Source organism: Gracilinanus agilis, chromosome X, assembly GCF_016433145.1.
Source record: "Gracilinanus agilis isolate LMUSP501 chromosome X, AgileGrace, whole genome shotgun sequence".
Taxonomy (NCBI): Eukaryota; Metazoa; Chordata; class Mammalia; order Didelphimorphia; family Didelphidae; genus Gracilinanus; species Gracilinanus agilis.
In genome coordinates, this window is record NC_058136.1 from 40,798,052 (window position 1) to 40,811,059 (window position 13,008).

Here is a 13,008-nt window from a genome sequence, read left to right on the forward strand (position 1 = left end):
GAAACATGAGCTATCATAACTCATTAAAGCAATATCTGGATTGGAATAAAACCAAGGTCTTTGTGCAAACACATTATAATGAAGGAACTCCACATTTATTGACTCATTAGTGCTGGGTTGCCAAATATGTTATGTATACTAAGTCAGAGTTCCTAATTTGGGATTTATATTATTATGAAATGAAATAAAAATATCCATCCAAATAGAGGAGGAAAAAGGTTAGGACAAACTTTTACTGTGAATGAATTCAGTACCCAGACTTGATATGAAGGAAAATGTCTTGAAAATGAAAGATGCTCTTAAGCAGAATAGATTGCCTCCAGAGGCAGTGAATTCCTCTTCACTGAAGATCTTCAAATAATGGTCGAATGACTCATTTGTTGGGTAGGTCGCAGAAAGATTTCTTGTTCACATACTGTTTGGACTTGATGACCCTTAAAGGCCATTTATGTTCTGGGATGTGAGCTATACTTCTCACCATTTGGGAGATTTAACTTTGTGGCAGTTCTTAGGGTAATAATACTATCCATTTTTTAAACTTAGACTTCTGATTTCATGGATGCGGGAAACTCCCAGTGTGGAAGCTCCCTTTACCCATCAGGATTGATCATTTGTTTGTAACTTAGAGTCTTAGAACTCTGTATCTCCAGCACTTTGTCTGGTGTCTGGTACTTAATAAGTACTTGGTGACTGACTGGAAAGGCAAGTGATTTGCTCCAGCTTGCCCAGCTATGTTTCAGAGGTAGGTATTCCTAATGCAGAGGCTGGCCATCTATCTGCTACTCCCTACTGTCTTTGTTTCTTTTAAAATTTTATTTTTTAAAACCTTTAACCTTTCATCTTAGAATCAATACTAAGGATTGGTTCCAAGACAAAAGTGTGGTTATGGCTAGGCAATTGGGGTTAAGTGACTTGCCCAGGGTTACAGAGCTAAGAAGTGTCTGAGGCCAGATTTGAAGGTCCTGGGTTCAATCCATTGGCTCTCCATCAAGAACCACCTAGCTGCCCCTCCCTACTGTCTATCTATGCTTATGTATGTTATCTGGCTTTATTTCTTTTAATGAAGACCATAACTATGTGTTTTTAGAGAGCTTTATCTCATATAAAATAATGAACAAAAAGGCCTGATTAGAAACACAAAAGAGAAAATAGAAATTGATTTTTGAGACTAGTTTGCCTGGTGGTTCTATAAAGGTAATGATTTAATTGTCATAGTGGAAATGTTTGCCATTTAAGGATTTACCAAATTAAAATGTAGATCCTTTCTTGATTAGCATCTGGTATGAAACAGGAAGTATCAAGAATGGTGGTGCACAGTATAAAATAGCAATAATTTTGTTCTAGCCATACAGAGTTTGTTATGGAATTTTACCAGAGATTTTCCTAGGTTATTTGGTGCTTCCAGAAAGTATCAGTTAGCTTTAGAGTAGAGCATTTCTCCATCTTCCTTTGCATTTATCTTCTCCATTAAAATTAATTTTTAGAAGGTTTAAACCAATATCACTATTTGGAGTAAATCAAGTTATTTGAAACTCCTAATTATAACAAAGAATCCTTCTACCTTTGAGTTGTGTGTCAGAGCACACAGATGTTTGTAGAAAGGTGTGAATTGTATCCAGTGCTGGCTTTTCTCTCTAGAGGAAAGTTCTAGCCTAGAAGTTTAAGTGAACTTAAAGAGACTTCCCCTTTCCTTTTCCACTGAAGTAGAAACTCATACCTCTTCATCACTATATTGAAAAGGAATCAATATTATTTTAAGAGCTCATGAGGTTACATGGTTAAAGAACTGCCCACTTGAGTATGCTATGATTCCTGCCCTCAGGGAGCTCACAGTCCAGGAAGGCAGCTAAGACCTACAAAATAGCTATAATAGCAATTAAGATCAGCACTTATTTGTGGTGACTTTCAGAAGAGCTGCTTCACAAAAAGAGGTGATAAGAACTTCTCTAGGTAAAAATGAGAGAGCTGCACAGATTTGCCATCTTCAACCCAAACTCCAAAAATCTGTCTGATTACCTCATCCTTTTGATATGGTCCTGCTGAAGAAATTCCTGAAATAGGTACAATGTTTGGACTAGATGTCTTGATTCAAGGGTCTTGCCACATCTAAAATTTGGCTTCCTTATATCATTAGTTAGCTGATGATGTGCAGAGTGATGCCATTCCATTATTTGCTTATCAATAATCAAATGCTGCCAAAATAAAACAAAAGAGCTCTAAATTGAAAGGGATTGAAAGTAAACTGTTCCTTTTGTGTTTGGCAGTAGTTTCTGTTCTTCTAGACTGAGCATGCCTTTCTCCCAGTGTATAAAAGCAGCTGGGGAAACACATAGAAAGAATGGCCAAGTTGTTTAGCTCCAGTATCTTAGACTTTTCTTACTACCTGTAAAATGTTGAATATGGAGTCTGAACCAAGACATTAGTAAAATGTAGAGGGATTTATCTGTGCCTTATACTTGGTCTCATTGCCTCAGGAAGTTTAGGGTGACTTACTCAGGGTTATTCAGTTATGGTAGAACTTGGCTAGCTCTAGGATCAGCCCGATCACTAGTTTGTCAATTCACAACTCTACAGTGCATTGACTCTTAATTTAGTAAGCTAGTTGGGGGAGTGGGTGGTGGCTAATCTTAATACAATGATTCATTTTACTAATAATAGAAGAGCAAGCTCTTAAGTGGTTAGATGAATGAGTATCATGAAAACCAGAGAGATGCAGAAGAGAAAAATGTTAAGAGTAGTATCTAAGGCAGTGGTTCCCAAATTTTTTTGGCCTGCCGCCCCCTTTCCAGAAAAAATATTACTTAGCCCCCTGGAAATTAATTATTTTAAATTTTAATAGCAATTAATAGGAAAGATAAATGCACCCGTGGCCATCACCGCTTCCCCTGGATCGCTGCAGCACCCACCAGGGGGCGGTGGCACCCACATTGGGAATCACTGATCTAAGGGAATTGAGATTGGCTGTTTGGTTAACACAAGACATTCCTAAGGAGCAGGAACAAGAGGCTTTATCTAGCTGTTGAGCCAGATGAGGTTCTGCAGCTAATTCTGGCTACAGGATTATACTCATGTTCCCACCTGTCAACTTCACAAATAAAAAACATATAAAATAAAGAGGCTCTAAGGACAATTAAGTCAAAGTTTCTCATGGACCACTTCTCTTCTTCCATGTCACTTCCTCCTCTTTCTCACTAATTCTCTAGTTTCATTGCTGTGAGACAGAGGGGGAAGAAGTGTGAATGTGAAGTTACCTATCCTCCAAATGAAAAGAAGATGAGATTGGCACATCAATGTCAAATGCCAGCCAGAGAGCCTTTTTGATTTCATTACTCAAATCACTCATACCAGCACAACGTGGGTCATGCTTTAAAATCAGTGCTGGTGACTACTTAGCTTAGCTAATGGCACAAATTATGGCTTGTTGAAGAATAAGTCTAAAGTGAAATACCAGACACATTCAGAGGATCATTTGTGTCATTATACTTGATCTAGCTGGAGAATGTCTCAAATTGTTTGACTTATAGTGATTCTGGAGAAAGACTGAGCCATTTGGAGATGACAGAATTGCCAGAAAAATCATAAAAGCTTTTCCTTCCCTTTTTGCTTTTTGCTTTTTTCCCCCCTATTGTTATCCAAAAGATGCCATCATGGCTGAAAGAGATGCTGACAGCTCTGCTTAGGATAGCATAAGGCATGGTAGCTCTTTTGTCTTCTCCCATTCTGTGACTCCTTTGGAGTCCCAATGTGAAAGAGTCCATTTTTGGCAATAGCCTTTTTGGCATCTTTAAGGAATAGTACCTTTTACAACTTCAGTCTATTGGCTTGTCATCTTTTTTTGGCAATTACAGTTCCTACTTGGCTTTAATTAGGGGCGTAAAGGAGCAGCTAGGTGGTATAGTGAATAAATTGCTGGACCTGAAGTTAGGAAGACTCATCTTCCTGAGTTCAAAGTTGGCCTTGGACTCCTACTAGCTGTATGACCCTGGGCAAGTCACTTAACTCTGCCTCAGTTTCCTCATCTGTAAAATGAGCTGAAGAAGTAAATGGCAAGCTAGTCTAGTATCTTTGCCAAGGAAACGTCAAACAGGGTCCCAGAGGGTTGGCTACAACTGAAGTTTGCTGAACAAGAGGGGCATAAAACTGGCGAATATTTATTTTTGAAAACAATGGACAATTCTTTCCCTTTTATACTTCTTCTAGTTGGCTTATTGGAGAGGAGATGCTGACATAAAAGAAAAAGGGAAATCTGATAATAATTTCAAATAATACAATGACTTGTTAGAATGATTTGATGTAAGCCTAGGTCAATTTTATCTCAGCACCAAGAAAAATGTGACAAGTGATTGCATTTATCTGAAGACATAGTAGTACTCTGGGTTTAGAATCTTGCCTTATGATAATTTAGCCTGCTAAGTGAGAAGCAAGGAGGAGAGGGAAAGGGTAAGCTGGCTCTTGCTTCAGACATTTTCATTTATTTCTGGGATAGTATATTTGAGCATGCTTGCACACATCTTACTCCAGAAGCCTTTAGGCACTAGGAGATGAGGGCTGGAGGCAGGAGAGTATGGGAGAAAAAACCTCACATCCTATAGCTAATAAGCTAATTCCTAGAAACTATCCAAACAACACTTCCTGTGCTTGGAAGGTGTACCTACTTCATTTCCCAAATCAAGCCATGCCTTGGCCATTTTCACTAGGGAATGCATCAAGAGACCATTCCCACGTTCATCTGGCAAAATATTCCAGCTAACACCCATTTTCTGTCACTATTGAAGGAGTTAAACTGTCCAGTTTGTATCATTATTTCATGATATAGAATCCAAAATTCTAGAACTGGAAAGGGATCTTAAGTATTCTTAGTTCCAGCCTCACATTTGACAGGAGTGGACTCAGATGCTGATGAGGTAATGAAAAGTACATTGAACTATGTAAGTCACTGAATATGGATTCTAGCATGGGCTCTACTATTAACAACCAGCAGGGCATATGACAAGTTACTTCTACCCCTTAAATATCTGTTTCCTCCTCTGTATAAGAAGAGAGTTGTCAGAAGACTGATGATAAAGCATGCCTCTTGCCTCTTGGCAGAGAAATGATGGACTAGAGGTACAGAATGAGACATATATTTTCAGATCCAGCCAATGTGCTGATTTGTTGCACATTTGTTTACCTATTTGTTACAGGGAGGGATGACTTAGTAGGAAACAACTGAAAAGCAAAAAAGAAAGAAAGGGAGAAAAATAAAGAAAGAAAAGAAGATAACAAAAGTTGAGAAGGAGCCACAGATAATCATATTGCTCCTAACATATTAAATGGAATATAAATTTCTAGGAAACAGATTCATTTCACCAAAGTTCACAGTCTCACATACATTCCGCATTTTGTTTATTGTTTTGTCTACTGCAGTTTTGTATTTGTTCATGATTAAGTTCATAATAAAAAGAAAAATTGAAAAAGAAAATGAAGGAATCCAAATGGATGATCTCTAGAGTGCCTTCTGGCTCAAAAATTCTATGATTCTACTTAAATAAAGCAATTGACTTATGCATGTATGTATAATTTTCCATAGCTAGTGCTTCTATTTAACTGAAGCTTGGCTAAATGGTAAACTAGCAAGGATATTTGATACTAGCATGAATATGGAAGCCAAGTCACAAATGACTCAACTCCACTGTCCTTAAATAATTGAAAGCCCTGATTATTTTCTAGCTATATTTTTGCCTAAAGCCAATATGATATTGAATCTTGCCTATGTTGTGAAAATGTCCAATAATTAGTTTTGTGAGATCATCAACAGCAAATATGAAATAAGCTCCTGCTCTTGAGCAATGCTGGCTATTTTTACAAAGAGACACAAAAGATGGCCCCTGTCTTCAAAAGTTCTGATTAGGTATAAGTTAGTTCAATGGGCCATTGTTTAAACGTATTTTCTTTTTAATTTTGCTCTAATAACTTTTGTTTCTGATTTTCCTGAATCAGTTTTCACTTATTGTTTCAAGTAAGATATTAGGATTCGTTGTACTTTTAAAAAATCCATGCTTTAGGAATTTCCCTTAGGCACTTTGCCATAATTCAATGTAATTTAAAGAAATGGCAGCATAGTCCCTGAAGGGGAGGAAAAAAGGAAGCAGTGAAGGCAAATCTCCACCTGAAGTGCTTTGAAAATGAAGCCATCATAAATAGATGTTTGCAGCTCTGTTAAAATGTAGAGGCAGATAAATGTAGATAGCCAGAGCTAGTTATGCCTCACCTCTGTCTGTCCAACTTTACCTGCCTGCCACAGGACAGAGGGGCCTAGGAAGTTGAATCCAGTCAACCTTTGTCTGCCTTCTTTTCTTCCTTGTTGCAGGAAAGAACACACCTGGCATCCAATGAGCAAGTAAAATATTCTCTCTCCCTGATCTTTATTGGATCATATCTCATACTGTAGTTTAGCCAGTGAGATTAAGTATAATGGGTAGGTTTGTTTTGAGGGGGAAAAACACAATAAAATGAGTAAAGAAACTCAGGTGTTGCCCATTAATCCACCATGGTAGGGAGATAATCTACTTGGGGTTATGTGTTCTTGTAGAGAAGCTAGATCTTTAGTTTACATTTCATTTATGACTTTAATGTGATAACACACATCTTTCTGTTAATTTTTTCTTTATCCTAGTGCAAAAGCTTGACTGGAATCTGTGAGGCTATAATTTCTCTGTCTTCGGATACTTTATCAAGTCATTCTGGACATTTAGAAGTTGTCTACATAAACAGCTCAATAACCAGTGAGGAACTGGTAAGTCAGTTTGCAAAGTGTGAAAATACTCAAGCTTTGGAGTAGACATGGAGGCGGGCTCTTTTTCTTTTTCTTTTTATTTTAAGGCATAACATAATGGTAAGTTAAATAAAAGGGAAACTAAACTCTGAATAATTATAATAAGCTGTGAATTGGTCCAACCAGTCTGGAAAGCAATTTGGAACTATGCCCCCAAAGTAATTAGGCTCTGCGTACCGTTTGACCCAGTGATACCACTAGTACATCTGTACCACAGAGAGAAAAATGATGCATATGTACAAAAATATTTTAGCAGCTCTTTTTGTGGTGGTAAAGAAGGAAATTGGGGTACCCATCAATTCGGTTATGGCTAAACAAGTTATGGATTATGAATGTTACGGAAAACTATTATGCTATAAGAAATGATGAAAGGGGTGGCTTCAGAGAACCCTGGGAAGACTTCTATGAACTGACACAAAGTGAAGTATACAGAAATAAGACAACAACATATATAATAACAATAATATTGTAAAGACAAACAACTTCAAAAAATTTGAAACTCTAATCAACACAATGACAAACCATAACTCCAAAAAGATGCATGATGAAATGTGATATTCTCTTCCCATAGAGAGAGTTAGGGTTAGTTAACTCTAACTCAGAGTGCAGAGTGAGGCTTTTTTTGGATATGGCCAATATGTAAATGTCTCTTTTTTGACTACACATGTTTGCAAAGGTTTTTTTTTTAACTTTCCTAATGGAGGTGGGAAGGAGTAGATTCAGACATAAAAATAAAGCAAAAATGATTTTTAAAAAATAATTATGATAGTCAATGTTGTTGATCCTAGAGAAGGGATGACAAAATATACTTTCATCCTCTTACCAGAGTAGTAGTAGACTACAGGGGCTTAATGATGCATATTTTATAAGATGTAGTCATTGTATCAGTTGTTTTTGGTTAGCTATTTTTCTTTGGTACAAGAGAGGTTTTAATTTTGAGGTGAGCTATTTTCAAGTAGGTGGTAGTGAATCCTACAGTGACTGTGAGGTAAAAATAAAAGCAACAGCACCATTTCCTTTTAATTTTTTTAATGACTATAGGTGAACTACATTGTCCCTTCCTGCCCAACAGTTCCATGATTCTCTAATTATATTTGCATTTCTGTGAACTTCAGGTGATTTCTTCAAGTAGCTCTCTCTGGCTTACAGATAGACACAGTACATCACTTATTAATTGCTGTATGTTTTTTCGTAGAATAGAATCTCTCTGGCTAACAGAAAGGCTAGACACAATACATCATTAATTAATTGCTGTATGTGTTTTCTTAGAATCATTTTCGTCTACTGCCCTTTTGTTATATATGCATAAAATGGAAATAATATAGTTACATGGAATGTTTAATTGCAGTGTAATGGTCTGATGAGCTATAGAGGTTAGAACTTTTTATAGCAAATTATTTGTGCTCAGATTCTGTTAATGGTGACTTGTCAGTTTATGACTGAATTGTGTGGCTGGCATCATTAAATTCTAAAACGCGTGCCAAAATGATATTATAATACGTACTATAGTTAAGATATCTCTTAAAGACAACATAGTATAAGGATCCCAAGATTGCCTCAGTTTCAGTGATCTGGGCAAAATTTCTACAGTAGAAACTCAAATATCCAAACACAGGACTAGTTGGAAAAGAAGCAACAACTGTGAGACCTGTGTGTGTATTCCAAAATCATTTTGCTTCGTTGGTTGTTGTGAAGTAGTGAGATTGTGCATGGAATCAGAAGCCTTGGATTCTATTGCATTTACTAGCTGAGTGATCCTGAGCACTCTATGCCTCTGTGTCCTCATCTATTACATGAAGATAATAATAATAATTGATTACCTTGCTGGGTTTCTGTTAGGAAAGTGGTTTGGAAAATATCAAGCACAATATAATTCTCTCATAGTGTTTAGAGAAAGAACACCAATGGGAAAGTCTTCTAAATAGCCAATCTCATAGACAAAAAGAAAGATGGGTGCTAGAGACAATAGTTTTGTCAAAGAAAACATTAGCCCTTAGGCCTAATGTTTAGTTTTGTAACTTTATGAAGAAAGCATGGTGAGATGAAAGATCCCTGGATACAGTGTCAGAATCTCAGATTCCAGTCTCTGAGCTGCTATTTACTGCCTTTGCAGACTTTGGGCAAATTGCTGCACTTGCCCCAATGATGGGTTCAGATGTATGGTCTAAACCTAGTGGGCTAATGAATTAGGTCTCTGATCTCCTACGAATCAGGCATACTACCATTTCTGGAAGAGATCAGTCAGCCACTGATATTCCCTGGACTTTACACAACTTCCAGGATACTGGCTTTAGCTCATTCTGCACTCATCAGTCTTCTCAGAGTGCTTCAGGTGGCCCATGAAGCCCCCCAACATCATTTGGGAATATGCCACCACCAATAAGAATCAACTTCCAGCATAGACCCCTTTCTCCCATCCAACCCAAATCTGGGCACAATGACCCAGTCTCTCACCAACACCTTCTAGCTATGAGCAACACTTCTGGGACCAACTCTAATGTGTCAGGAAGCTTTGTCTCTCTGATCTTGAATTCATCTCCCCTGGCTTGGTTTTTCAATTACATCTAGAATCCTTGGGTCCTTTGACAAGCTGACACTTTTAGTGTACACAGTTGTTGCTCAAGAAGTAAATCCTTTGTTCTTGGTCACTCTTCAAAACATTTTGAATACCAATCAACTGGGGACTATTGTATCTATATAGACCAATTGACTGGGAAACCTAGTACCTATAAGGGGCAATTGACTGGGAAGCATTTTATCTATATACGTCACTTACCTGGGAAATACTGTATCTAAATAGGCTAATTCCTGGTTATCTGTGTGACTAATTCAGAACATTAGTTAATATAAAAGCATTTATCATTAGCTGCGACATATAACATTACAATACTTTGGCAACAAATTTACAGAAAAAAGTAATGTTTAGTGCAGGCAAACCTTACAAATACTTTGTATTTCCTGTGAACATCACCTGAATGGAGCTGGATTTCGATAAATAGACAACTTGATCATTTCTACCTTGGCTAGGTAATCAAAAAATAGCCATAGTTGTCAGAACCAGGGAAAAGTTTACACGTGACTTTTGCAGCATCTAAAAATCCAATGTGGTAACTTATGGAGCTTTCTATTTTAAAGCAAATGAATATTGAATTTTTTCAAAGGATGGGGAAACTTAAAAGAGAATTACACCACCAAAGACAAAACACCTGAAATACTATATAGCCACTAGTGATTTTCATTTCATAAAAGTAGCTTTCTAAAGAAGTATTTTGTCTGTTATCACATTCTCTGTCTCTGTCTCTCTATCTCTCTCCCTCGATAGATATTTTTAAACATATAACTTAATTCCTTCTGTGAGTAATTTCACGGAAAGACACAAAGCAAAGTGGCTCTGATGGCAGCATTGTACATGGAAAGGAATATTGAACTTGGAGTCAGGAGATTCAATTTTAGTACTTGCTTATTAGCTATGTAAACTTGGGCAAGTCGCTTAAATTGTCCTGCATCAGCTTCTTCATCTTTAAAGCAAATGAGAGCATGTATACTCTCTAGCTCAGCATGTTATTGTATCAAATATGTAAAAGGCTTAGCGATAGAGACTAGAACTGCGATTTCATTGTTTTAAGGACGTCCCAGGGGAAGGTGTCTCCTTTCCTAATACAGGTCAGCACTTTCTCTGCAACTTGGCCTTAGGGAGTTGTCTAGCCCAATGAGGGCCACTATACTACTGTCCATAAGCATCTCTGTGGCCCTTAGATTGACTTTGAAAACCATACTTTTATAGTATTTCTTTTTTATATACACCAATGCATTAAAATCAGACAGGAGCTTTGCTTTCATCTGGTTTGGGCAACATGATGGAGTGTTGTGGTCCACGTGGGGAATGCTGGTCTGAGCAGTGTGAGGTTAAGGCACCAAGCCAGTAATATGTTCCAGATGGTCCTTGAACATGATTTCTTGGCTTGCAGGCAGCTTTCTATCCACTAATCCACACTGACTCTAACTTGCTTTAAAGCAATATATAATTTTAAGCTTTTTGTTATAATTGTAAGAAAAGAGGGTTCAAATAATATTTATTTTTTAAATTTAAATTGGTGTCTCTCTGGTGAATAACAACCTGTCCCCAAATTGCCCCGCCACATGGCATTTCATTGTCTGTTCAGGAAGAGAGCCTTGACATCATGCAGTTGATGTTTTGTCTGTCTACCCATGCGCTGGCCCTGGAGAGGAATCAAGTAATTATCGAAGGCACTGGGCTTGCTGTGTCTTCTTCTTGTACCTTCTCCCAGCAACCCTCCAAACAATGACCCTGAGAAGCTCCCCTTAGGAACTAGACTGGTTGAGGCAGATGTGCCTGACTCCCTGTGAGCTGTCCAGAGCTGCTCCTAGAATAGCTCCCTCTTCAGAGGGGATGCTCTGTACTCTTGAGGTTGGTGCACTAAAAGCCTATCTAGGTCAGTTTTGTTTGATTTGGCTCCAGATAGCATTAACTACATACCTTTATGGGACTCTCTAGTTACTTCTGTGGGAATGTGGCTCTATGTGTTGTCACAATAGGAAATAGAGGTAGCTACCTAATCTGTCAGGGTTAGGGGTGGGTGCCTGATTGTGTGATACTGAGCTGACTTAACAAGATATTCAAGATAACTCTTGACTGAGACAGGCCAGCTAGTTTAATTTAGCAGTTCTAATTCAAAAAAAAAAAGAGCTGAATTTCTGTCCCCTGGAATTAACTGTTCAGAAATGGCCCTGATCAGAAGCAGAAACACTTAGACAGCTGAGCCCCAAACAGACATTCCCTTTGGCTGAAAACATGTAATTTTCCATGAAATCTACTTTCAACAGATGCTTTGCAAATCCTGACTTTGGCAGGGCCGCCACAGGCCAGCCTTGGGGTGGAGGCTATGGGGTAGGGGTGTTCCCTCCTCAGGGCCTGGCACGTAACACCAATAAGGGAGTGTGTGAAGAGTCAGAGTATGGATTACAGTTAGCCAGACCAAACCTTTTTTGTAAGTAAAAATTGTGAAGTATTTAGATTTTTAAAAAATATTTTAAATATATATTGAACTGAAAAGAAAAATACAAATATCATTTTTCCTCTTCATTTGTATCTCTAAAACAGTGCTTCTTTTCTTTCTTTCTTAAAAAATTATATTTGAGTTAAGTGGGTTGTTGCTGTTTACTCCCACATTTAAATCTAGGTCAATCAACAAGTCAGCCAGTCAGTAAACATTATCAAGCCCTTCCCCTGTAGCAGGTACTGGTGGGGATGCAAAGGAAGGCAAAGGTCAGTCACTACAGAGAGACATCAGGCAAACAAGCTATAAACTGAATAAACTGGAAATAATCAACTAAAGTAGGCACTAGAGTTAAAGAGGATCAGGAAAGACTTCCTGTAGAAAGTAGGACTTAATCTTAATCATATTAGGAAATAGAGGTAGCTACTGAACAAAGCCAGGAAAGCCAAGAGGTAGAGATGAGAAGGGAGAACATTCCAGGCATAAAGGACAACCAAGGAAAATGCCTGGAGTTGAGAGATAGAGAGTCTTTGGGGAGGAATTGAAAGGAGACCAGTGTCATTGGAATGAAGAATACATGTGAGGAAGAGGTGGCTGTAAGAGGACTGGAAAAGTAAAAGAAGGAGCTAAGTTATAAAAGGCTTTGGATGCCAAACAGAGCATTTTATTTTTGCTCCTGGAGGTGATAGGGAGCCACCAGAACTCATGGAGGGTGGAGGGGAGGGAATGAGAATGGGGAGAAGGTGATGTTATTGGATCTACTTTTTAGAAAAATTCCTTTGGTGGATGAGTGGAGAACAAACTAGAGTGAGGAGAAGCTAGTGGCAAGTAAACCAATCAGCAGGCTATTGCTGCAGCCTGGCCCTGAGAAGATAAGGGCATGTGTAATAGTTTGGTGGTAGCATCAGAGTAGAGACAGAGAATTATCAAGAGATGGTACAAAGTTGATATCAATAGGCCTTGGCAACAGATTGGACACTGAGGTGAGAGAGAGCGAGAGTAAGAAATTGAGGATAACACCTAGGCTGTGAGCCTGGCCATTTGGGAGGAAGATGGTGTCCTCAGTAGTAATAGGGAAGTTTGGAAAGGGAAAGGTTTGGTGAGAAAGATAATGAGTTCAGTTTTGGATATCCACAGGGCATCTAAGTTCAAGATGTCCAGTATTCAATTAGAGAT

The 13,008-nt window shown here is 38.1% G+C and overlaps 1 protein-coding gene across 1 annotated transcript in view; it reads left to right on the forward strand.

Annotated features, from left to right (window-relative positions):
- LOC123253653 (connector enhancer of kinase suppressor of ras 2-like) overlaps positions 1-13,008 on the forward strand; it is a 530,144-nt gene that overhangs the window by 278,075 nt on the left and 239,061 nt on the right. The window contains 2 exon segments of the mRNA XM_044682811.1: positions 6,656-6,764; positions 12,885-12,889. Coding sequence (XP_044538746.1) covers positions 6,656-6,764; positions 12,885-12,889 — 114 coding nt within the window.